The following is a 24,339-nucleotide window of genomic DNA, read 5'->3' as shown; positions in this document are numbered from 1 at the left end:
AAGTACAAACACAGTGGGCTTGAGCGGGGCTTGGCACAGCGCAGGGGTGGCAGCGAGGGGGCAGCACAGATTGGAGACAGAAAGCCTGCGCTGGCACCCGCCATGCAGACGGGGAAGCTGAGACCCATGGCTCAGGTCACGCTTATGTCGGTCGGTAGCCGGGTACCAGGACCTCATCCCATACGCAGCCGACGGGCTGTGAAGCCAGAGTCAACCGAGGAACCTGGGAGCCCCGACCCAGACAAGGTACAGCTTGGGGGAGGGTCAGGGAGGCCTCTCAAAGCCATGGCTTTCTTCTGCCTGCGCAGGGGCCCCTCCTGTCCACGAGAAAAGCCCAGTAATAAGGAGAAAGCAGGCAGCAGCCTTCATCTGAGCTCCAGACTGCGCTCTCGGGGCCAAGCTCAGGTGTGCGCCTGTCCCCCCACCCACCAGGTGGCTGGGCCTGGCTATGACCACACGGGAGAGCAGGGCAGACCCCGCGAACAGGGACAGCACCTGACGGCAACGTCCACAAACACCGCCCCACAGGAGCACGCACTCCCACACGAAGCGCGTGCAGCTGACAGTCGCCGGGATGGGACTTCTGGACAGCCTCACACGGCTTTCAGACCTGCAGTCCATGTCGAAAAGATCTTCTTTCCAATTTGCCTTAATTAAACAAACATTCCAAACTACCTCCTCTCAGTCTGGCCATTGTTCTTCATTCCATGCCACACGGAGTCCTGGGAACCACTCATCACCGTAGGGTGTAGGCGGACGTCCCCTCGCGGCAAGGCCAGCGTGTGGCTCCGCAGCGCCCCGCGGGCTGAGAGGGGGTGGCGGGGGCCAGGTGCTTGTGAGGCACATCACGGTGGGACCCCAGGGCGCTGCGTGCACAGGACTCTACAGCGCACTCCTCATGGGCCGTCTGGCCTGAGTCACTCAGAGCAGGGGATGCTCCATCCCAACTCAAAACCAAAGTGAATGGGGTTGAACAGGAGCCGTGAGTGGCAGGGACAGGCTCACAGGAGGAGGGGCCGGCATGGGCCACGCACCACACTCTCACCCAAGACCCAGAGCCGGCCAGGCCGCCGACGGGCAGAGACGCCTGCCACTTCCAGAAGAGCAGGTTTCACGGGGTGGGCCCCCCAGAGGATATCACAGCCCCTGGGGTGGCCCTGGGGGGCAGGGCAGGTGCTGCGTGATCCTGGTCCTGTGACCAGCTCCTGCCACTGCCCCATCCTGTAACCATCTGGACACAGAGAACGGGCAGCGTTCCATGTTCACACCGAGGGGAAGATCCAGCGCCCGCAGAAAACTAAGGAAGCACCGGGGAGTGCGGTGCCACTGAAGAGAGGATGTATCATTTGCATTTATCCAAAGAAAGGGTTCATGAGGTCCTGCCTTCAAACAGATAAAATCAGACTGGGGGGCGGGGGGGGGGGTGGGAGGAGCCTCCCCGAGGCTCCTTGAGGAACTGCCTGGTAGTGACTGAGGTGGGGCTGGGACAAGGCCCAGGTGCTGGCCTCTCCTGGAACATTCCGCCACGTGCTCCTGGGGGCGGAGGGTCCCCGCAGGCCGAGCTCGGCCAGCGCCACCCCGCCCATTCTTCTGTGAGCTGCCCTTGGCGCGGCGCTCCCAGAGAACCCAAGGACACACCCAGAATGCTCCCCACAACCACTGAGGAGGCCCTGCTGGGAGACCTGCAAAACCACCACTGTCTTGTGGGCCAGCAGCCGCACGCACTTTCAGTGCTGGAGCCACGCCAAGGGGCTGACAGGCGGGATGGTCTCTGAGCACAGTAAATTCCATCTTGTGAGGGAAAGTGATAGAGGACGAGAGAGCGGGCCGGGTGCCCTGGCTCACGCCTGGAATCCCAGCACTTTGGGAGGCTGAGGCGGACAGATCACGAGGTCAGGAGACTGAGACCATCCTGGCTAACACGGTGAAACCCCATCTCTACTAAAAAAAATACAAAAAACTAGCTGGGCGAGGTGGCGGGCGCCTGTAGTCCCAGCTACTTGGAGGCTGAGGCGGGAGAATGGCGGGAACCCGGGAGGCGGAGCTTACAGTGAGTGGAGATCGCACCACTGCACTCCAGCCTGGGCGACAGAGTGAGACTCCATCTCAAAAAAAAAAAAAAAAAAAAAGATGAGCGTGTGGAGGCCGGCACTGCCCAGGACACAGCTGTGGACGATGGGAGCACCTGCCCTTCCATGCTCAGCATGCTGTGGACAGCACACACCCGCCCTAACTGGGCCCTCCCACTGCGGACACCAGGCAGGGACAGGACGGCGGCACCGACATGCTCACGTCCACCAGCGCCAGGCAGCACAGCAGAAAACCAGGATGCCCCGCCCCTCACCGCACTGTTTCCGGGCTGGGCAGGCACACACCCTGAATGAAAGGCTCCGACCTGGCATGCAGCCATGGCCTGCGTGCTTCTGAAGGAACAAGAGACACGAAGTCACCGTGGGCTTGACAGCAGCTAACCTCCCCAGGCCGGAATGGAACAGATGGAAGTCATGGCAGGTCTGTCTGAGGGGAGGTCACAGGATGTCCCGAAGGTCAGGATATGGCACAGAACGCAGAAATCGGAGCAGAGTTCCAACCCGGCCTGCCACCGGAGCGGGGAGACCCGCGTACACCACACACAGCCTCCCTGGGACCTGGGCTCTTTCTGTAAAGGGGCTGCTGGTGTGTGTCCACTTAACGCTCCAGGCCTGTGAGGATCGGATGCCCAAGGGTGCTCCCGCATGTCCTGTGGAGGCAGGGGAAGCCAGCAATGCCCTCCCGGGGGCGTGGGAAGGGGCTCTCGGACTCCCCTGACTCTGGATCATCGGAGAATGTATCCGCCTGGCATGTGAGACACGGTGTACTTCTCTGAACCTCGGGCTGTCTTCCAGCCTGTATTAGCTCTAAAATTCCTTCCACACACACCTTGATGTCTCCCCTGTAAGGTGGATCCGGCGTGTGATACTGTGAGCACCTCCAACTGACTGCTCCCTCCCTTGTGCCTATGGGGGAGACGCGAATGAGCCAGGACTGGGCTCATCTCAGGCAGTGCCGCCCCACCCTTGCCCCCGGTGGACCGCTCCCCTTGAAAAGGAGCAGCAGTGGGAAGGGAAGCCTCACTCCGCCCAGCAGAGACAATGGGTGTGTGGTATCTCACGGAACCGTTAGACCCACGCGCCCCCACTGCACAGATGGGCGCTGAGGCTCAGGAAGGTTGGAGATGTTGCCCGGTATCACACAGCTGTTGCACGTGGGGTGAGGAAGTGGAACCCGGGCTGGAGCTGGCAACGCTGAAGACCAGGGTTGTTTGGACGGCAACATGCAACTCCCTGAGCGCTCTGCTCCTGCAGAGTCAGGGGGACCCGTGCTGCTGCCTACCACGGAGGGCACAGGAGAGGACTGGGGATGGGACAAGGAGCAGGAAGGGGTCACTCAGTCAGTCAGCGCTGGCAGTGAGGGGTGCCGGGAAGGCAACGCAGGCCCTGCGTTTGCAGCCTCTCAGCACAAGGACTGGGCTTTGTACGCGAGGACTGAAGGGTGAAAGGCGAGGGCCAAGGTTTCCCACATGAGCATTCACTCAGGAGGGCTCCTGAAGCCGGAGACGCACTGCCTTACTTTGTGCGTGTTTTTCTCTATGTATTTTCTGATATTTGGCTGCGTGCGTGTTTAACTCAATAAGCAATGATCAGATGAAATTCCCCTTGAAGTTCTTTCCTTTTATTCTATTCTGGGGATAAACAGGAAAATATGTTCACTTCTTAAAAATTCACGACATCAAACTCAACAAGGAAATCTGCCTGACAAGATGACTATTGACCCAGGACGCCTCTGGTGTACGGGCCGAGATCATGTGCTGAGAGTCAGCCGGCCACTCCCAGATCCGCTCCTGGCTGGCTGTGAAGCCGAGGTGACACTACCTCCCTGCAGTCAGTTTCTGCATCCATGAGACAGGGAGAAGTGCCTCAGAGGCTCTGAAGGAGGATGACCTGAGATTAAGCACGCAGAGCACCAGGCACAGCACCCAGCACCCAGGATGCATGTGTTCAATGTCACATTCTACACTGTGGGAAGCTGAGGCGGGAGGATCACTTGAGCCCAGGAGTTCAAGACCAGCCTTGGCAATACAGTGAGACCTTCTCTCTACACACACACACACACAAAAAATTAGCGGCTCACATCTGTAGTCCCAGCCTCTCAGGGGCCGACGTGGGAGGATGGCTTGAGCCTGGGAGGTGGAGGCTGCAGTGAGGTGAGATCAGGCCACTGCGTGCTGGCCTGGGCAACAGAGCAAAACCCTGTCTCAAAAAAAAAAGTCAGGTTTAAAAATTGGCGAAAGGTCTTTACACCTTACAAACAGTCCACGAGATTCCTCCCATCCTGTCACCCATGCAAGTATTAAGTAGGTCTTGGGGACTGAAGTTCCTGCAGTCTGGGCCCTGTCTCTCACACCCGCAGTTGTACGGTAGCTGACAAGTTACTTACCCGCCCAGTGCTTACAGGAGAAGGCTGGGCTCCAAGACCCAGATGCCCCGATCTGGCTAATTCTATGTTGCAAGCAGGAAATCTAGGTGTATCAGCCACTCGCCCGTCCAGGGCAGGCTCCTCACCCAGGGCGCGTCAGTGGAGGAGAGCTTGGGAGCTGAGCTCTTCCTCAGCTGCTGGGACAGGCAGAGAGACCAGAAGCCATGGGTTTGCACTAGCAGGGCACAGCTATTTTTAAGTGACATGTCTCGGCTATTTCAAGGTTTGAATTTTTATTTTATTTATTTTTTTCTGTACTTTCTCATGACTCACATCTTTTAAAATGGTGTCTCGGGCATTTTTAATGCTGAAATCATCTCAACTTCACAACTGGTCAAAAAAAAGTCTAAGAGCAAATCAGTTCTTTACCATCCAAATACAAAAAGGTACATATTAGAGTTGTCAACTTTCTACTGCTGGAAAAAACTCCACATATTAGTATTTTTCCATTAGAAATTTAACACAGCATTCTGTTTAGAAAATGTGTGTATGTTTTCTAAAATACACATCTGTAAGACCTTTTTTTTTTTTTTTTTTTGAGACGGAGTCTCGCTCTGTCGCCCAGGCTGGAGTGCAGTGGCCGGATCTCAGCTCACTGCAAGCTCCGCCTCCCGGGTTCCCGCCATTCTCCTGCCTCAGCCTCCCGAGTAGCTGGGACTACAGGCGCCCGCCACCACGCCCGGCTAGTATTTTGTATTTTTTAGTAGAGACGGGGGTTTCACCGTGTTAGCCAGGATGGTCTCGATCTCCTGACCTCGTGATCCGCCCGTCTCGGCCTCCCAAAGTGCTGGGATGACAGGCTTGAGCCACCGCGCCCGGCCACATCTGTAAGACTTTAAATTGCTACTGCACAGATGCCTTGAGGCACCTCTGCAACAGGCTCCTAACCAAACATCACCAAGCAGCCAACTCCCTGGCAGGCCCCAAGGGGCCCGGTGCACCTGGAGGCCCAGCACCCCACTCCTCTGCCTGCACCAGCTCTCCTGGTGAGGGTGGGGAGGGGTCCCACGCAGGCCTCTGAACCGCGCCTCAGGCTGCAGCAGCCGCATTACTCATACTCAGCGGACAAAGGATCCAATCTCACCGCTTGAAAACATTACAGAGGGAAAACGACACCCAGAAGTAGGAGTGAGATTCGCTGAAGTTCCGTTGGGAGAAAGACTCACCCCTCGGCCTGGACAGCCGGGGCTGGCAGTGCCTGAGGACCGCCTCAGCCTGGGCAGCCCATGCCAGTGTTGGGGGGCCTCGCTCTGCTCTCACGGGGCAGCCCAGGGTTCCCCAAGCGGCGGCTGAAATTCGAATGGCCAGCAGGTGGCGCACTCGGAGGCGGCCGCCCCGCACGAGGCAGTTCGGAGGCCCCGGGAGTCCGCGGAGGGAGGTTTATTCTCCGCCCGCACGAGGCCGTGGAGGCTGTGAAATCCGCAACCATGGGCAACGGACGCGGCCTGCTGGGGAAGAGGCCACCAACACCTGGCCGGCAGGTAAGTTCCGACGCCTCTGCAGCGAGCGCGGGAGGCGGGACCCGAGGCCCGGCCAACACTCAGAGAAAACTACCGGCTGAGGGTCCCTCATCTGAATGCTTGGGACCGGAGGAGTTCGGAGTTCAGATTTTTGCAGATTTTGACCTGCAGCTACAGAATGAGAACGCTATATACAAAATTCATTTGTGTTTCATACACACTTTACACACACTGCCTGAAAGTAACTTTATAAAACACTTTTAATAATTTCATGTATAAAACAAACTTTGAACTGTGCCTGGGGCTGCAGCCCGCCACACGAGGTCAGCTGTGGAATTTTCCACTTGAGTCGCGAGGCTCCAACAGTGCCGGACTGTGGGGCACTCTGGACTTCAGATTTCCAGATGCTCAACCAGTACTCAGATTCCTAAGTTACTTGTCAGAAATGCCTGCTATTTCTTGGGATTACATTTCTCTCTGCAAATGTCTGTGTAATTCCTAAGTTAAATTCTTTATGTATCATGCACATGCTACTAAGTCAATTACAAAATTTAGTGTTTAACGCAGGTCAGTTGCAAAAACAAGAATATTGCTTGCTTCAACCCAGGATGACAGGTTATTACCTAAAGGATACACAATAGCTAGAATGATGCCTTCAAACTTAAAGAAAGGTTTGTATCTGTGGGTGAAGAAAAGCAGTTAAACTTCTATAAAAATAAGTCTAGTGGAACTGAGCTGATTGTCAAAGTGTGGGAGAAAAAAGGCCAGCAAAAAAATGGTTAACGCTAGCTTTCAGAGGAGGCCGCCCAGAGCCCAGCCAGAGAGGAGCAGGCGGAGGGGGCCTATAAAGCCCTGTGCCAAGGGGCAGACTCACTGGCTCAGGCGGAGGACGCACCCGCCGGCAGGCTCAGACGGAGGACGCACCCGCCGGCCAGCCGGGAACCTTCCCTCGCGGGCTCCCAGGGCGGGTCTCTTCCTCTCTCCAGCCCTGCTCAGGCATTTAGCAGGTCCAACAGAGGCACACCTCCTGCAGCTGGGTTCCAAGTGCACCTCCAGCCTGATGGGCCTGACCGAGGAGGCTTCCAGGAGCACGGAAGGGGCTGCAACCCAGGTAGGACTCAGCCTCGGCCTGGCGGTGCCATACCACTCACTAGGGGCGCGTGGGGGTGGTGCCACCCAGGCCGCTGTCCTGTTATGGGAACAGCTGGATGCAGACATGCACAGACACCTCACCCCCTGGTGAGAGCAGCACCCAGCTTCCCAAACTCAAGGTACAGACCCCTCTCCCACGGAGCTCCGGTGGTCTTAGCATGACTGCAGCAGGGGCTTTGCCTGGATGGCCTTTCTAACACGTGCTGAAAGTAGGACCCAGTATTCCGTCACGTTCTGTCCCAGCAAGAACATGTCTCACTTCAAGAAAACGAGGGTGCCCACTCTGCCCTGCCCTGTGGCGCCCCGGTCACTCTCACCAATCCTGAAGTCCTGGGAGGGCCACACGCCTTTTGACAGATGCAGACTTAAGAGCTGACTAAAGTGTGGCTTTATTTCTCTATGACAAGCAGAGGAAATCTGAAATGAGGTGTCACACTGTTTATAACTCCATGGACACCTCCAGGGAGGACACGGGGCCAGTGGTGAACGGCACACTGGGTTCCTCTCGCCCAGGACACATCAGACACCAGGACACGTCAGACACCAGGACATATCAACACCAGGTCCCATCAGACACCAGGACACATCAGACACCAGGACACATCGACACTAGGACACATCAGACACCAGGACACATCAGACACCAGGTCCCATCAGACACCAGGACACGTCAGACACCAGGTCCCATATCTTCTTGGTGTCTGCCAAGGATTAAATGACTCGATGTACATGGGAAAGAAATGCATGGCTCGGTTTTAAACTATTTTTCCCTCAGAGTTCATTTAACAAAATAAGGAAAGAAAACAAACATAAGTTAAGGGTTCTGTCCACCTTTAAACTTCCTGCCATGCTGCGGTCTAATACCTTCCAGAATTTCTACATTGAAAGAGCAAAAGAAGTCCTCTGTGCCGTTTTTAAGAAATTAAATATAGAGGCTGAATGCGAAGTCTTTCAACCTTCCCTACAGAGCCTGAGAACAGAGGCATTTATGCTGCTCGATGGCATTATCTACTAAAGAGGAATCAAGAGTGCAAAATACTAAAATCAAATTCATCAGCCCCAGCTAAGTGAAGGTGATTGAGTACTTTTAGAAAAAGTGACACTGAGGCAGTGATTTATCTTGTCTTCCCCTACCCGCCTTTTTTTGAGATGGGGTCTCACTCCAGTTGCTCAGGCTAGAGTGCAGTGATGTGATCTCGGCTGAGGCTAGAGTGCAGTGGTGTGATCTCGGCTCACTGCAGCCTCTACCTGCCGGGCTCAGGCGATCCTCCCACCTCAGCCTCCCGAGTAGCTGGGACTACAGGCGCACACCACTATGCCCAGCTACGTTTTTTGTACTTTTTTAGTAGAGACAGGGTTTCGCCATGTCGCCCAGGCTGGTCTCGAACTCCTGGACTTGAGCAATCCTCCCACCTCATCTTCCCAAAGTGCTGGGATTATAGGCCAGCCTTTTTTTTTTAAAGAAGTATTTTCAAGCGATAGGTCAATAAATCGCTAGTCTGGTTTTGTAGCACTTCAAAACAACAAGCCCTGGCCGGGCATGGTGGCTCACACCTGTAATCCCAGCACCGTGGGAGGCCAAGGTGGGTGGATCACTAGAGGTCAGAAGTTTGAGACAGGCCTGACCAGCATGGTGAAACCCCATCTCTACAAAAATATAAAACATGCCAGGTGTGGTGATGCACACCTGTAATCCCAGATACTCAGGAGGCTGAGGAGGGAGAATCACTCTAACCCCGGAGACAATGGTTGCAGTGAGCTGAGATTGTGCCACTGCACTCCAGCCTGGGTGACAAAAAAAAAAAAAAAAAAAGCAAAACACATTCAAAACAATAACTCCTAATGATTTCAAAGGGTGAAATGAAAACTCCCAAAGGAAAAACAACTCAAACCCATTTTGAAGTGTTAGTTTACTCCAGGGCACCAGCACCATCTGGGCTGGGTAATTCTCTGTTGGGCTTGGGCACCTGTCCTAGGAACTGTAGGGAGCTGGGCGGCAGCCCTGGCCCCACCAGCACCCCCCTAGCTGTGACAGCCCCCAGGTCCCCAGAGACTGCCAGTGTCTGCAGGTTAAGACCGTGGCCTGCTGCAGAGAGAACTTTCAGGAGCACAGTGACACGGGGCAGGTGACGGGACCCTCCCCACTCACGGCAGGGCCAGAGTGACACGGGGCAGGTGACAGGACCCTCCCCACGCGCAGCAGGGTGAAGGCACTGCCATGGACAGGCGGCCCACTCCTCCCTCCCTGCAGAAGCCAAGCTCAGGAGGGACTCTCTCCTTGGAGTTTCTTCCTAGGTTATAAACAGCATTGCAAAAATATATTAGGTTTTACAATAATTTGCTAAAACATGGAATAAAAACTTAAAATATTATTTCCCAAAACAATGACCCCTTTCACTTTATATTACAAAAATAAGTTTCATTTTTGGTACCTAAACATACAACTAGCATGAGGAAACCGCTGAACTTCTGTGATCTATTTTATTGTAAGAGATGATTCTGCTCCCATGTCCAGTTTTCCGGACCCACTGTCTTCCAGAGACACTGGGCTTTCCCTTCCTGTTTTACTTCTCCATCAGCTGCTGAAATGCATTTTTCCCCTCTCCTCACAAACGCCATTTTCCTGGGGTGGCCAAGCCCACACCCCGTTGCTTCCTGGGCCTGCTCTGTGGCTATAAAAGGAGAGAACACCTTGCCTGTGGGGGTTCTCCACATCCAACCTCCAGCTGCAGCTGAGTGGCCGTGGGACCTGCAGGAAAGAAGGCCGTGCACTTCCCACAGGTGACTCTTCCACCTCAGCTCAACCACAGCCTGAGCTCATAAAGCTGAGGTTCTGACCTCCCCAGTGCTCCTGACACACCCAGACCCTACAGACACCCAGTCGGGGCGGCGGGCCTTATCCCAAAGCTGGGGCCACTCGATGAGGCTTCATTCTCTCCTGTTGCTTCTCCAGGTACCCAGAGAGTGAGCGTCTCCACGCAGGCCAGTGCACGGCGGCTGACACCTGCAGGGACGCCTGCCGGACGAGCAGGCGGAGGGCCCTGGCCTCCACAGACGTGCCAGGCCAGTGTGCGGAGCATCTGTTCTTCCCACTCGCTGCCGTTCACAAACCCAACCCAAACCACCACAGGAGCCACTCCTCGTGGGGAGCTTCCTGGCTGACAAATGCCGGGCTCACTTCAAGGAGAATCACGCTTCTTTCTAAAGATGGATTCGCTGTTTAAAACAGAGCTCTGGGAGCCTTTTGGCAAATCTTGAAAGCTGCACGGTGCAGAGACATGGATGTGACTTCCCAAGCCCGGGGCGTGGGCCTGGAGATGTACCCGGGCACCATGCAGCCTGCAGCCCCCAACACCACCTCCCCCGAGCTCAACCTGTCCCACCCGCTCCTGGGCGCTGCCCTGGCAAACGGGACGGGCGAGCTCTCGGAGCACCAGCAGTACGTGATCGGCCTATTCCTCTCGTGCCTCTACACCATCTTCCTCTTCCCCATTGGCTTTGTGGGCAACATCCTGATCCTGGTGGTGAATATCAGCTTCCGGGAGAAGATGACCATCCCCGACCTGTACTTCATCAACCTGGCAGTGGCGGACCTCATCCTGGTGGCCGACTCCCTCATCGAGGTGTTCAACCTGCACGAGCAGTACTACGACATCGCCGTGCTGTGCACCTTCATGTCGCTGTTCCTGCAGGTCAACATGTACAGCAGCGTCTTCTTCCTCACCTGGATGAGCTTCGACCGCTACATCGCCCTGGCCAGGGCCATGCGCTGCAGCCTGTTCCGCACCAAGCACCACGCCCGGCTGAGCTGCGGCCTCATCTGGATGGCATCTGTGTCAGCCACACTGGTGCCCTTCACCGCCGTGCACCTGCAGCACACCGATGAGGCCTGCTTCTGTTTCGCAGACGTCCGGGAGGTGCAGTGGCTCGAGGTCACGCTGGGCTTCATCGTGCCCTTCGCCATCATCGGCCTGTGCTACTCCCTCATCGTCCGGGTGCTGGTCAGGGCACACCGGCACCGCGGGCTGCGGCCCCGGCGGCAGAAGGCACTCCGCATGATCCTCGCGGTGGTGCTGGTCTTCTTCGTCTGCTGGCTGCCGGAGAACGTCTTCATCAGCGTGCACCTCCTGCAGCGGACGCAGCCTGGGGCCGCTCCCTGCAAGCAGTCTTTCCGCCACGCCCACCCCCTCACCGGCCATATCGTCAACCTCGCGGCATTCTCCAACAGCTGCCTCAACCCCCTCATATACAGCTTTCTTGGGGAGACCTTCAGGGAAAAGCTGAGGCTGTACATTGAGCAGAAAACAAACCTGCCGGCCCTGAACCGCTTCTGCCACGCCGCCCTGAAGGCCGTCATTCCAGACAGCACTGAGCAGTCGGACGTGAGGTTCAGCAGTGCCGTGTAGACAGCCTCGGCCGCAGAAGCCCAGCCGGCGTGTGACTCGGGAGCTGCACGCACCCGGGTGGACACAAGGCACGGCCACGTCATGTCTCTAAACCGCTGTCAGACGTGGCTCCGGCTCCTCAGGGCCTCGCAAGAGTCACACCTGCCTGGTCACCCTGGGGCTGCTAAGGAAACCTCACAACGGGTCCTCCTTGACCCTGCACTCCTCACTCCTCACAGAGAATTGCTACAATCCCAAAACGCTCGCCCCGCAGGGTCCAAACGTCAGTGCTGACCAGCCTGTCGCCCAGGTCCTCCCCGTACACCCTGCCTGCCGCCACAGGAAACGTTTCCGACACCCTCTACCACAAAAGGCACACGGAGAGGCCACTGTGGGTGAAGCAACTCAGTTACACGTAACCCTAAAGCAAGTCTGCCACCGTGGGGGAACTAATGCTGGAGACACAAGGCGCTAGTGGGTCTGAGCTGGATGCTGCGGTGTGTCCTCTGCACCCACGGTCTGGAACGCATGAGGTGTGAGCTAGCTGGCGCACCGCCGAGTTAAAGAGGAAAAGGAAAACACACTGCTCTGGTGCATGCCTGAGCATCCTCCATCTTCCAGCATGGCAGCAATGGCGCTGCGCGGCCTCGCCAGGCCTGCGAGGTCCTCGGCCCAGAGCAGCAGGAAGGCCCCTCTGCCGAGCGTCTGCCGCCTGCTCTGAGGCGGTTCAGTCACTGCTTGTTGACATCGTCATGGCAATTGCACTCATGTGGACTGGGACCGTGCGAGCTGCCATGTGGGCTAGTTGGGTGCCAGGACAATGAAATACTCCAGCACGTGTGGCTGACGAATTTGCTTCTACAGAAATAACAGCTGGGGACAACTGCGGTGATGATATAAAAACCTTCCCATAACATGTAAGAAAAGCTGACGAGGCTGGTGATGTTCAGCCTTTGTCAATAAAACAGTCATGTGCGGATCCTTCCAGAGGCTCTGTCTTGGGGGTCTGCCAAGTGGGGTGAGACGTGGGGTGGGCATGGGGCTCTCGGGAGAATGCCTCCCCGCTCACAGAAAACACAGCCCTCCCCTGCCCCCCGAAAAGTTTCACAAGGCCAGCCTCTGAGTCCGGCCAACCGGACCTAACCTGGCATTTCCAGGCTGTCCAAAATGCTGTGGGGGCACTTCTGTGTCATGCTTGGGTGCCATGACGAGTTTCCCATGAATGTAGGAGGCAGGGCTCAGCCTTGTCCAGTAGCCTGTGCAACCTAAGCTGTCTTTCTAGCAGGCTCTCGGCCACGTGCGAGGCCCAAGCACTCTGCGGCACCCAGGCGGGAAGGTTCCTGCTCCTCCCACCGCCGGGCCGGATCCTGGCGTTGCTCCCCTCCTTCCCACCTCGCCCACCTGGCAGGAGCTGTCCCTGATGTTACCAAGGTGCACCTGAACCAGCGCCTGCGGCCCCCTCTTCACAGAAACCCATGCAGGGAGCCGGGATGTGTGGGTGAAGGGAACGAGCCGCCTGCACTACCCCTTCACTTTTCCCGTGTTTGCGATTCCGTTCTGTTTAAAGCTGTGATACTGTTTTTTATTTGTGGTAACATAAAGTTTGATTTGCAAACATATGAAAGGAAAAGGCCAATTAAAGAAAACATCTAAAGAGCAGGTGACAAACGGATGCGGCACAACAAAGACTGAACGCAGCCACAGTGAGCCCGGGAAACTCCCTCCGCTCCCGTCTGTGGGACATGAGGCCATTATGTCAGCGGGTGTGGGAAGCCTGGGTCTCTCAGGCAGGTGGGGCCTGTATTCTCCATGACCCCAGCACCATGGTGCCAGGCGCCTCAGGAGGACAGCGCTTGGCCCAGACCATGGCCTACAGGAGCACCCTCTTTGCCCACTTCCATCAGGGTTGCTTTCCCCAGAAATGCCCCGCGGGGAAGCCTAGGAACAAGGTGGCTCCCACGCACCAACAGGTCTCATGGAAGTGGAGATTGCTGTGGGGTGGCCAAGCCAGAAGCCAGGCTCACGCGTGGTACAGTCCTGCAGAACACCGTGCGTGGCTTCTGCCACAACTCAGGCCTGGCGCACCGCCCCCCCCCCCCCCCCCAGAGCCTGCAAGTCGCCCCAGCTAAAAGGACACAGCCGTCACACTGACAGCCGTGCTCTGGAGCTCCTTCCAGGCCCCAGGGACGGGACTTGCCCTCCTCCCCAGGGATGCCCTGACTCAATGCTCAGGACAGCCAGGCAGCAGCCCCCAAAACCCCCCACACCCGGGCGCTGTCTTTACAAGACGCATGCTTCAATGAAGCCCCTTTTGACCTCAGTGTTGCTGATGGGAAAAACCATCCGAGTCCCAGAAAGCAGGTGGGGTGGACGCTCCCCATGTCATGCATTCCCCACATACAGTCCTGTTCACACAGCTTCGACAGGGCCAAGGGCAGACGCTTTAAAATACGCAGACTAGAGACCCGGCATTTCTGACGTCCAGCTCGGATGAGCTGAAGTGGGGAGACCCACACGGAACGTGGTCTGGTCCCTGCCCCTCACAGCAGCCCCACAGGGTGGGCACTCTCCCTGCCACGCCAAGGAGGCGCTAGAAGGGTCAGTCACTGCTCAAAGCCTTAAATGGTGGGTAACACAGCCGGGAATTCAGCCACGCTCTCCTGGCTCGAAGCCCACGGTCCTGCCCCCTCTGTAGCACTCGGCAACCCCTGGCGTCTAACTGGCAAAAGCATGCCATGCAGAAATCATACAGAGCTGGGGGCCATGGGCATTGAGGGGTCATCCAAGGTCACCAGCCCATTCTCCTCTAAAGCCCGCTGTGCGGGAAGTGCAGGGACGGCAGCTGGGAGGGAACTGCATCTGAACAGAGCCCCAGGCATACATTAGGGACCGGACTCTACTCTTTCCTCCACGTCAACCCACTACAGGTGACAGTGCTGACTCTGTGGCATCCTTCCCTCCCTGCCGCAGACACAGCAGGGCCCTGCTCCTTCCTGCCCTCACCAGACACCGCTGTGAGTGCGCGGAAGCGTCAGGCCGCCCTGCTACACCACTCCTCTCCACCAGGTCTCTTCCGGGGACTTGCCCAAGGCTCTGGGCGGACAGAGCTGACACACTGTCATCTAGCCGCTAGAAGCAGACTCTCAACCTGTGAAGCTGGTAGCAGCACTGCTCTGGGGACAGTCACAGGCGTGACAGGCACCCAGCAGCCAAGCCACGGGGCTGCGGTAAGGGCAGGTCCAACACTGAGGTCCCCACACGGCAGAGCCAGCCTTGGACCCTGGGCCCTGAAGTCCCTGACTCTGATATCCCAGAGCTGAGAGCTGTAGGACAGAGACCCACAGGCCGGGCAGGGACTCAGTGGGTGCCTCCGGCCCAGCCACACACGCCCTTCTCCAGCGCTTGCCTGGGAGCCAGGGCAAATGTAATTATTTTTGGCAGGCGCATGATGAGATAAAATCAAGGCGTCTTAACTGCTCTGTTGTTTCCTGGTAACCCAACTCTCTTATACATAAGTGCTTTTTAAACCCCATAAAGAGCTCCAAAGTACGTAGCTGCAAGCATAGGAAAAACCCCCGCGTTAGCATTGAACATGACCTCATCGTTCTCTGTGCCTAACAATTGACTCTTGACCTCACGAGAGTGACACGGCCTACCCGCCCTTCCCAGCCCTGCACCTCCCACTGAGTGAAAAGCGGCAGCGGTGGGCTCACTAATGCTCCTGCGCCCATTACCTGAAGTCTTGTGGGGGGCGGAGTGGGGGAGAGAACGACAAAGAAACCTTCTTCGGAGGGTGTTTCTGTGGCGGGGTGGGAAGCCATTCCTAAGCCATCCCGGACGCCCCGCAAACTGGGCAATGAGGCAATGTGAGGAGGCTCCTGAAGCTGGGGCTCTCCTGGCAGAGGCGGGAGACAGAGCAGGCAAGAGGAGTCCATGGGAACGGGTCAGGGCTGAGGACAAGGCTTAACCCAGACATTTAAAGTAAGAAGAAGCACACAGACTATGCAGAACCACGCACACGTCTGTGTGTGCACACCCTGAGCGTGCTTGTGATTACGTGTCTATGGTGTGCACATGTGTCTGAACACACACAGACACACACTCACATGTTCCAAGATCCATCTCTGCAGCCCTCCTGCACCAGGCCTGGCCCCAAACACTGCCGCCCTCCACAAGGGCCCAGGGCTCCAGGAGAAATGGCTGATGGGGCCAGGGCAGTGAGAGACAAGATGAGCCTGAGACAGGTGATTCTGACGGAGGCAAGAAAGGATGCAAGAGCATGTCAGGTGACACCCAAAGGACACGGGATGTCCTCACCAAAAGCTGGGACAGCGTGAGCAGTATGATGAGTAAGAAGAGACAACTGTGATAGGCCGTGAAAAACAGGAGTCCGCAAGTCCACTCCAACAATAAACAGACCTAATATAATTTAAATAAAATGAACGAATCCATGAATGGAAAGAGTCTCACTTCTAATAAAGCGCTGGCTGGTAAAGTGGTTGGAAAAGCATCACTCTGCGGCTTAGAGAGGGAGACGGGGGCAGGTAAGAGCCACAAATGGAGGGCAAATCTCGGGGGACGGTGAGGTGCAGGGGACTGCACGGCCTACCTGTCCCCCATGGACAGCTCATTAGTGCTCAGGGAAAAGTCACCACACAGCGGAGACAGGACAGCCCCTCGCTGGGTGATCACATGGGCAGCGCCAACAAGGAGGCCGGTCCAGACGCAACACCCTGAGAAAGGTGCGTCTCATGCTGTCATCTAGGAACGCACAGAGTCTAACTGGGAGGGAATGTAAGATAAACAGGAAGTGAGGATGGGGAACCAGCATGCATCAAAAATGCCCATGTGATAAAAGACAAAGGCAGAGCAACCGTCCCAAACTCAGAAAGAGGGAAGGACATATGCTAGACAGGGCGCCCTACCAGAAGGAAAAATGTGTCGTGAAGGATTTTACAGGGTCAGTCGACAAGAGTGGAATACCCTGGGAGATAAAAGTGCTGCCTCAATGACCAATTTCCCGAGACTGGCAACCATGCTTCTTAGGAAGCCCACACTGGAGCGTATGGAGGGAAGAGATAGGACTGCACGAGTCACCCCCAAGAGTCTCCGTCGGGGCAGGACGCACACAACAGTTGGGGTGGGTGCACAGCAAACGCACACGACAAACGTTTCCCACTCCACGCCCCTGGATCAGCCTCAAAGAACTGGAAACATGCATCCAAGCAAGCATTTGTTTGTGAATGTCCACAGCAGCACCATCCACAAGAATCAACAGGTGGAAACAGCCCAGATGTCCATAAGCCGATAGATGGAGAAACAAAATCAGTCGACCCAACAGCAGAATATTACTCTGCCATGAAAAGGAACAAAGTGCAGACCAGGCTATAGCACAGTGGACCTGGAAACGCCACGCTCAGGGAGATAAAATCACGGTCAGGGAGATAAAGTAGACACAAGTGGAGAAGTCACGCTTGGTGAGATAAAGCAGACACAAGTAGAGACACCACGCTCTGTGAGATAAAGCACACACAAGGAGCAGACATGAGTGGAAACGCCACGCTCAGTGAGATAAAGCAGACACGAGCACAATGTCCACCGCGTGCATCTGCCGACGTGAAACGTGCAGGGCAGACAGGTCCACAGGACAGAAGGCTGGGAAGTGGCTGCCGGGACTGGGACAAGTGGGGGCTGGGGAGCCACTGCTGACGCGCATGGGGTTTCCTTGGGGGTGAAGAAAACGTTCTAGAATTAGATTGTGGCGATGGCTGCACAAGTCAGGGACTAGTATACACTTCAAAACGGTGGATTTCTGCTACGTAAATTACATCTCAGTAAAGCTGCCGTTGAGACCACAGTAACCACTCACGCGCCGGGTTGTGTTCCTACAGCCGGCCTTCCCTTCTTGGAGCCTCGCTGTCCTCTGCAGACCAATTCTGTCCCTCTGAAGCACAGGCCGCCGTCGGGCAGTGCTGGCTAACAGCCACCCCGTGCTGGTGGGCCACGGGGACGCCAGCCCAGCCCTCCACACACACTTCGTTAGCAGCCACAAAACATTTCCTAGGAGCAGAAGGGTTTCTGCCATCTGGAATCCTAGACGCCATCCTCCAACATTTATTGAAAAGCTTCTAATTAAAGTTTTCTCTTCTCACTCACTGCCTGGTAACTCAAGCTTTATTTTCTTCTCCACAGTGGGAAACTCATTATCTGGGGTGTCTTTGGATGTGCTTTTAAATTAAAAATGGAGGAAAAGAATGTTAGTCAAAATTAAAGCTGAATTGACTGAGTCACTCTGGACTGCCTCATAAGGTGGAGATGCCAGCTCTGCCTCCCGCAGAGCTCGGTTGCCAGGGCCAGGTCAGGCTGCCCGGGTGTTGCCGTCTGACCTGCACACAGATATGGCCACATGAGGACACAAGCGATTGTCTCATTTGCTGTGTGCTGTTTGCAGACACTTTTCACTGGGCGATTTGCTCAGAACTCCAGAAGACAAGGGTACATCATTCAGGCCACGGTGCGGCAGACCCACCTGACAGCGGCAACTCGGCCGCGGTACACCCCGAGTGACGCTGTGCGGCAGACGCACCTGAGGGTGGGTTCGGAGTTCCGATCCGAGCTATGGAACCTGGGAATGGACAACTGGATAATCCACTTCTCATCTAAGAGGAACATCTGAGCCCTCATCCCAGTTCTATGCACCGCAGGCCAAATGGGAGGGAGAGCCTATGTTCTGGGTTAAATGAAGGTTGCCAGGTGGAGGGTGCTGAGTGGAAATGCTGTACATGCCACATGCCTTTTTCAAGGTGTGTTCCCCCGTCCAGCTGGCCACCACGGCCCCCGGCCCCGTATGAGCCCCCAGTGGAGTGCCATGTGTCGTGTGCTGGCACGGGGCCTCTTCTCAGGCCTCCTTAGGCACTGCCAGCCCGCTGGAGCCGACAGAGGCTGGGTGCCGCTGTTCGGGCCGCTGCTGCTTTTCTTGCTGGTGACCAATTCTCCGGGACAGAGTGGACACCAGAGGCAAGCAAAGCCACAGCTGTGGGTGCCACACGCAGGCTGCACAGACCAGGGACAGGTCTGAGCTCCAAGGCACCCGGCCCATCTCCGCAGCAGGAGCTTCTGTCTGAGCCTGGGGAGGAAAAGCCTCCACCTCGCTAAGAGGCGTCAGCTGGGGAGCCTGGGCCGTGCATCCTCCAGAAGCCGTGGCTGGAGACCTTCGCTCCAGACGTGAACAGCCCCTGCCTTCCTGGCTCTCTGGCAGGTGGGGAGTCGGCTGACCCAGCTCTACCGGAAACAAAGTGGGAGCTGGGGGAGGGGCCGTCTGTGAAACATCCCCGGCGGGAGCCCCTCACTGTCCCCTCTGCCTCCCGGGCTCCCGGACTCCACAGTGAGTTCTTATGGTAAAAACCCCTTTCTGAGCACTTTACCCATCTCGCCCACAGGCACAGACAATACCCCGAAAGGACAGCTGTGCCTACGATCCATCAGCAAGTACCCCGGGAACGGCTGAGGGGCAGAGATGGGGGAGGCCCACAGATGCAGGCACAGAGCCTAGTGCGTGGGGGATGGGCCAGGCAGTCCCTGCTCCTGGCTAGGCGGGGTCTGCAAAGGCCCTTGACCCCAGGCATGGCCCATCAGGGAGGCTCACGGTCCACTCGGAAGGACACAGCCCGTTTCAGGGCACATGGGCACGGCAGTGTCATGTGTCATGGTGGCCCCTGAGGTGACACGTGCACCACGAGGGCAGGCGTGTACGCGCACACACTCCGGCAGACTCCGCTCCCGAACACGCCCAGGATGTGTTGCTGGGAAACGTCAGCTGCCACAGTCGGTCTGTCTGAGGTCTGCCATTGTCCGGTGAGGGGAGGATGGAGCCTGGAACAAGGGTTAAAAAGCCAGAGGAGCACAGAACAAAAGGCCCCGGAAGCTGGGGTGCTGCTGAGCCCGGGTACTGGGGTGGACTCTATCCGAAACTTACCGCCAGAAGTCAGCTGTTGGGAGTCCTGGAAGGGGCCCAGCTACTCTCGCAGCAGTTGTGTACGGCGTCGGACCAGGGGCTGGCTCTGTAGAACACGAGCATCTGCCGACTGAGCCTCTGAACAGGAGGACACAGTGAGTGGCTCCTTACACAGAGCCCCTTCCTTCCTGCTCCCGCCCCTCCTGCGGCTGTTCCTGGACAACCTCTAGAGCTTGCCACCTTCAGCCTCCTGTCTGATTCTCACCGGGATCAGCCTTCGCGGGGCAGCCTGTGTTCCTTGAGGGGTGGACCGTCCCGTGTCCACCGGACAGTCCCAGCACCAGGCCCTGCCCATGGCACACCTGCTGAGGGGCCACTCAGCACAGCCATGGCCGCCTGAACTCCCGGCCTCCGTACCCGGGCAGCCGTCAGCTGCCCCAGGCAATCACAAGAAAGGAGCTGTGCGTTGTGGGCACAGCACAAAGCCCTGCTTGGCCTCCAGAAAGCAAGGTTGGCTCCTGAGTCTTGGCTCGCAGGGGTCGCCCTCACCCTGTTCTCTGGTTCAAGAGGCAGTGGCCAAGCCGGCCGAGCCAGGAAGAAGCGGCAGTGCCTTGGCAGCGTGTGAAATGCAGAGGGTCTTGCCCACAGACGTCATCACAGCAGAGCCCTCTCCCCACCGGGACTGGGCAGCATGTACCCTGGCCACAGACCTGGCTTTGGAGCACGTGCACCACTCACGTTAACCATCCAGAGCTACAGGCAACAGCCCGGTGCCAAGTGCAACCAGTCAGAAAAGAAAACCACACACACAAAACGGCAAAACACAAACTCCATCCAAAGTCCACCCACAAGCAAAGCCAACCGCGTCATTCAGAGCTGCGCGCACGGCACACGGCCCTAGAGAAAAGCGAGGAGCTGGGCCCAGCACGAGCGGAAGTTCCCTTCTCCACAGCACGGTCCCACTAAAGCTGTGGGCGCTGTTGACTTGCGTGTCTTACAATAAGAAGAGGAGGGGGAGAAGAAGGGGAAAGTTGGCGTCTGCAGCCACAATCAAGTTCTTCCGCTCACCCACGACTGTGAAGCTCACAGCTCCAGCCACGCTGGAGTCCAACACCAGGTCACTGTCACCTCCAGGAAATGGTCTTGCTTCTTTGGTAAAACCAAAGGGGTGTTTCAAACAATGCCCACCTTCCATTCACCTGTTTTTAAAACTTTTTTTTTTTTCAAGGCAGGAGTGGATGTTTATTAAAAAGCTTTAGGAGAGAAAGGAAGGTGCACTCAAAAGAGGCCCCAGCGGGCGGCCTGGAGAACAGGTGACCCACTGAACCACGATCCTGCGCCCCTTTCCCGTGACTCTTCCCTGAGGGTGGGCCACCCGCAGGCACAATGCCCGCCTCACCCTTGGGAAGCGAGCACGTGTGGTGGGATTGGGAAGTTGTACACGGGCAAGAAAGCAGGCATGGCGTCAGCGACATCAGACACATAATCGGGGGCCTCGGTAAGAAAAAGGACAGCAGCTCTTCCTTGCTGCAAAATACAGTCAGGAGGAAAAAAGCCCCATCCCCCACAGCAGCTTGAACAGAAACATCGTGCAGGGCGGTGGGCACACCAGGGAGCAGGAAGAAAGAGACACCCTGCTTCTGTCTAGACCCCGACCCCTTACCTGTGACATGAAGCCCACCACATGTCTGACAGCAGACCTCTGTGGCGTGCTGGCTGGGGTCTGGACGGGGTCTCCTGGGCCCTCCTCCCTGGCAGCCCCATCTGGGAGGCGCAGGTGCGACCAGTTCACACATAAACGGTGCGGAATGCCGCAGGCCACAGGGAAAGGTGCTTACATGGCTCCCCAAACTCAGCTTCCTTCCATGCCTGAGTCTGTGGTAAAAGACAAGTGTCCACGCTGGGCAAGGACGAAAGCTTCATCCCCTGAGCTGAGATTCTCTGGTGAAAGCGTCAAAGTGGAAGCGGCTACTGGTGAAAAACCCTCGCATGGGAAGGCAGTCATTCAGCTTCTTTAAGGAAAACCCCAGCTATTAGCTATTCATACAACAGTCGTGAGAATGACCTCGCACGCCACACACACGCAGTCCTCTGGGCACATCTGCGGCTGGGGAGGTGTCACCGCACTAAGAATTAGCCCTTATTTGTATTTCCATTTCCCAAGTTCAACTGTATCAGGAGACATTTGCCAATGAAACTGCTGACAAAGTCAGACTTCCTGCTACAAAGCCCGACTTCAGAAATTCAGACCACACTTTCAGTTATGACAGAATTTAAACAAAACAAACAGTGACAGTCCTCACCCTGCACAGGAGAGGGCTGTGCTCCGTCTCCCGCGCACTGTCGCATGGCATCTCCCTGGCCCCTGAGACGGGTCTGCGGCTGTCCCCACTTCACGGTGAGACACAGGCATGCAGAGGGCGCCTGACCTGGAACTAGCTTGAGGGTGGGCTCCCAAGGACCAGGCAGTGTGGAGAGCACCCCGTGGGGCAGGGGAGAGCAGGAAGGGTGGAAGGAACCCCGGCCTCAACGGCCCACAGCAGCGCTGCCCCGGCCCAGGGAGTAAGTTCCCACCACACTCCAGGCTCTGTGCTTTGGGGCTCGGTGCCACCTAAGCACCAGCCCCGTGCTGGCACCCACCAGGCTCTGCCGTGGCACCCACAGGTTTCGGCCCCATCTGGTTACCATCTCATACTGCCAGGCGGGACCAAAGTACCTGGACTGAGGTGGCAGCTCTGCTGAGTCCTGAACCGTGGGCAGGGCTGTCAGGCCACAAAGGCCCTGGAGAGGGCCAACCCCAACTGTCAGCACTGAGGCCAGGGCCTCAACACTGGCTTTCACTGACCAGCCTTGAAAAGCATCATCCGCCATGCATGCAGTGGCCCGGGAGGCTGAGGCGGGAGGGTTTGAGGCTGTAGTGAGCTATGATCATGCCTGTGAATAGTGACTACACTCCCGCCTGGGAAACAGCAAGATCCATCTTTAATGCATTAACGTCATCTATGAGCAGCAGATGAAAGCTCAGACACCTGAGAGGCTGGTGGCTCCAAGGTGCTCGCACACCCTGACGCCTGTGCGTCACCACCGCGGTGCCAGGCAAATCGAAGCAGAGCCTTTCTCCAGGTCAGTGCAGCTGTGCTCCCGAGGGACCCGTGCAGCTCACAGGGAAAGGCCACCCTGTGCCACTCAGAATTGCCAGGAGCGCAGCAAGTTTAAACTAGACACTGTTTATGCGCCTGACAGCAGGAGACGTGAGCCGGGTGCCTGGGAAAACCATCTTCAAAGCAACAACTGTTTTCCCAGCTGTGAATGCTCCGTCCTGGGAAATCTGCTCATACCACTACAAAAACAATTTTGAAAAGACTATACAAATATGCACCCTCATCTGTCCATTCTGGTACTTTAGACCCAAAACTGAAGAACTTTCTGGAGCACACTGTCCACTTAGCCAGTGACTAATATTCTTTATAAACATGAATAAACGTTATAATGAAATAAGCTTCCTTGAATAAATGTGGTTAGTTCACTTAACTGAGAACAATAAATTCAGAGGCTTCCTTTGAAGAGTCAGGAAGTGGAGATAATCACAGCAGAAGAGAGGGACAGAGAAGAAGCCTACGCTTTTGGACTCTCATTTTCTTAACATGTACCGCAATTTTATAAAAGAAAAATAGTTGTAACGAAGGAAGACACATTACAACCCTGGGTAAAAGGGCCAGGGCAGGAGCATGGACAAGCCACAGGCTCTGGGCACCTCTGGAACAAAATCTCACTTCAGCTTAAAATACCAAACGTATACCGTGACCAGCAATTTCAATATGGTGACCAAGTGACATGCCCCTTCCAATGCCAAGAAGACAACAGCCCCGGAAACAGCTTCAGTCAGGAGACCCAGGGTGCCGGCCTGGTTCTGCTGCCGGCCGTGGAACAGGTTTCCCAGCTTGAGGGTGACGCCCCAGCCTCTAAGAGCAGATGCCTGAGAACGACAGGCGCTGCCTCACAGGGTAGCCTGTGGTTGTCTCAAAAGCAGCAAAGGAATCAATGAACTGTGAGATCCTGGTTGTTACTCACTCCACAAATTACTGTGGTGACACTACGTGCAAAACCAGGAGGCCAGCCATGCTTTTAAAAATACTTAAGAAAAAAAATTACAAGCATATGAAAATGTACCAAATATTTCTCTTTCTTATTTTATTTATTTATTTTTTGAGATGAAGTCTTGCTCTGTTGCCCAGGCTGGAGGGCAGTGGTGTGATCTCAGCTCATTGCAACCTCCGCCTCCCAGGTTCAGGCGATTCTCCTGCCTCAGCCTCCCGAGTAGCTGAGATTACAGGCGCCCGCCACCACGTCCGGCTAACATTTCTCTTTCTAAACATTTCCATGTTTTCTGTATTTTTCATAATGGGTGTGTTTTACTTTTAAAAAGAGGAGGAAAAGGCTTTGTTTTTAAAATTAAATTAAGAATGATATTAAAAGACCACGTATAAATTGAATCCATGCTAAGTGTTCGGCCACGTCAGAAAGACGCATCCATATCACAGGAACTGAGAGGAGCACGTGGAGGGGAGAGGTGAGAGGTGAAGGGGCAGAGGGAGTTGCTTTCCTTGCTCAACCTTTCCTTGTATGATTTCTATGCTGTTTATTTAGGAGACGAATGGGAAATGGAAAGCGTTTCCAAGGCCACACACTGTGCAGATGCTGCGGAAGTAACTTCTCCTCACCGCTCACCGCTCCCATCCTCGAGTCCCGCACGCTGCCCGGCCAAGCACTCAGGCTGTCGGGCTCTGCCAGCCATGCGGACTCTTCTTCACGTGCGGATGACACCACCATCCCGCCCAACAGAGACGGCCACCTGGTCCCCACACAGACAGAC

At 56.1% G+C, this 24,339-nt stretch overlaps 2 protein-coding genes and 1 pseudogene across 4 annotated transcripts in view; 2 read left to right on the top strand and 1 right to left on the bottom strand.

Moving 5' to 3' along the window:
- C8H7orf50 (chromosome 8 C7orf50 homolog) overlaps nt 1–24,339 on the bottom strand; it is a 121,493-nt gene that overhangs the window by 71,959 nt on the left and 25,195 nt on the right. The window lies entirely within an intron of this gene.
- On the top strand, nt 9,582–12,496 carry GPER1 (G protein-coupled estrogen receptor 1). The gene has a single exon (XM_023188492.2). It carries the CDS (start codon nt 10,406–10,408, stop codon nt 11,531–11,533), a length of 1,128 nt encoding a protein of 375 aa, XP_023044260.1. The 5' UTR covers nt 9,582–10,405; the 3' UTR covers nt 11,534–12,496.
- Nucleotides 11,615–12,496, top strand: LOC111523696 (annotated as a pseudogene). The gene is made up of 2 exons (XR_002725594.3): nt 11,615–11,853; nt 12,107–12,496. The product of XR_002725594.3 is annotated as an uncharacterized LOC111523696 (transcript).

The sequence above is a fragment of the Piliocolobus tephrosceles genome, chromosome 8 (genome assembly GCF_002776525.5).
Source record: "Piliocolobus tephrosceles isolate RC106 chromosome 8, ASM277652v3, whole genome shotgun sequence".
In the NCBI taxonomy this organism is placed as follows: domain Eukaryota; kingdom Metazoa; phylum Chordata; class Mammalia; order Primates; family Cercopithecidae; genus Piliocolobus; species Piliocolobus tephrosceles.
Note: the sequence above shows the minus strand (reverse complement) of the source record. Positions and strands in the feature narration are given on the sequence as shown.

Coding starts and splice junctions, on each gene's coding strand:
- GPER1 (XM_023188492.2), top strand. CDS start 10,406: ATGGATGTGACTTCCCAAGCCCGGGGCGTGGGCCTGGAGATGTACCCG.